Below are 1,727 nucleotides of genomic sequence, written 5' to 3' on the forward strand. Positions count from 1 at the left end.
TGTGCATGCATTTGTATAAATCTCAACTTTCTGATGAGGGACAGTGTGTGTGTGTGTGTGTGTGTGTGTGTGTGTGTGTGTGTGTGTGTGTGTGTTTATGTGTGTGTGTGTGTGTGTGTGTGTGTGCGTGTGTGTGTGCATGTGCAGTTGTGTGTGTGTGTGTGTGTGTACATATTGTATATGGGAATCATGAATGTGCGTGGGTTTTGGTAATCGCATATATAACACCTATGCTCTGGGGGGATCCAGCAGACTGCAGACATGAGACTCAAGGTCTGTCTCTGTGTGACCCTGCTGCTCAGCACAGCTACAGGTGAGATGCTGTGTGTGTGTGTGTGTGTGTGTGTGTGTGTGTGTGTGTGTGTGTGTGTGTGTGTGTGTGTGTAATGCAGTATGTTTGTCTGCAGGCTTGCCACATCTCAACTCCCGGAGCTCTATAGTTGGGGGAGAGGATGCACCCCCTGGACAATGGCCCTGGATGGTGTACCTTCAGACCACTAATGGAATGGTGTGTGTGTGTGTGTGTGTGTGTGTGTGTGTGTGTGTGTGTGAGAAAGAGAGCGAGAGAAAATGGCCAACTGTGTGTGTGTGTGTGTGTTTGTTTAGGAATGAGTACGAGTGTATGCATGTGTATATGTGCGTGTATATCAGCTATAGTTATACACCATTGAGTTATTTCTTGCATAATGGCTCCAAATATTATTTTAGTTTTTTTTTATGTCCTTTTAAGGCCAGTAATGGAGCGGTGTGTGTGTGTGATGGAATGACCAATTGTGTTTGTGTATGTCTGTGTGCGTGTGTGTGTTTAGGAAGGGATACCAGTGTATCTGAGCTACTGTATAGCTACACACCATTGAGTTATTTTTTGCATAATGGCTACAAAACATTTTTTGTAGTCAAAACTATCTTCAGTGGCGTGCACAGACATTTTGGGGGGCAGGTGCTCAGGGGGGGGGGGCACTTTTTAGCGCACGTGGAACACTTAATTATAAAAACAAATTACACACACATGTTGAATGAAATTTGACTTGTGCTGCAATTAGTAAATCAATATACAATTAAGACAATAAAGAGACCAAAATGTGTTAATTTATGTTGCCTAACAAAACCTATACAACAGAAAATGTTCGTCTTAACACAAAGATTTGCATTTGCAAACTCTACCGAAATTATTTGTAGCCTATGTGGTCGTCCTCACGTTATCCGTCATTGACTTGGGCTACAGCGTAAAACTTTATCAGGTGACCAGTCGGCTAAAAATGCTTAGATGTTTGATGCTGTATGAGACATTTTACTGCACAACAAAATTATTACACGTTGGGCTTAGAGGGCAAACTGTACGATTTTACTTGATCTGTAAGACAATAAAGAGACCAAACAGTACGAGAAGGAGTTATAGTGGGCTACTGACTGTTGTCATTACATGAATGCAGATGGGCATTTTTCACAGGTAATAGGGAACTTCCCGTTTCTTCTGTCACAAATGAATGTGTTAATACATGTTGCCTAACAAAAACTATACAACAGAAAACATTCTTCTTAACACATAAATTTGCAAAATCTACCAAAATTATTTGTATGTGGTCGTCACGTTATCTATCATTGATTTGGGCTACAGCGTAAAACTTTATCTAGCTTTATCTAACTAGTTTATCAGGTGACCAGTTGGCAAAAATGCTTGTTTGTTGCTGAATGAGACATTTTACTGCACAACAAAATTATTACAT

General features: G+C 40.8%; 1 protein-coding gene across 2 annotated transcripts in view; it reads left to right on the forward strand.

The window, feature by feature from the left end:
• The first annotated feature begins 244 nt into the window (after positions 1–244).
• The window catches only part of LOC143136728 (serine protease 27-like), a 3,755-nt gene continuing 2,272 nt past the window's right edge, over positions 245–1,727 (forward strand). Inside the window, exons 1-2 of one of the 2 annotated variants that reach the window (XM_076297425.1) lie at positions 245–313; positions 408–508. In XM_076297425.1, the coding sequence (XP_076153540.1) occupies positions 262–313; positions 408–508 (153 nt within the window). In that variant the 5' untranslated portion in view covers positions 245–261. Of the gene's footprint in view, positions 314–407; positions 509–1,707 lie in introns of those variants that run through there. The other variant, XM_076297426.1, reaches the window with a different exon arrangement.

Source organism: Alosa pseudoharengus, unplaced genomic scaffold, assembly GCF_046254945.1.
Source record: "Alosa pseudoharengus isolate Yale_2024_CS ecotype anadromous, Long Island Sound unplaced genomic scaffold, YU_APseudo_1.1 YU_APseudo_1.1_scf_20, whole genome shotgun sequence".
Taxonomy (NCBI): domain Eukaryota; kingdom Metazoa; phylum Chordata; class Actinopteri; order Clupeiformes; family Clupeidae; genus Alosa; species Alosa pseudoharengus.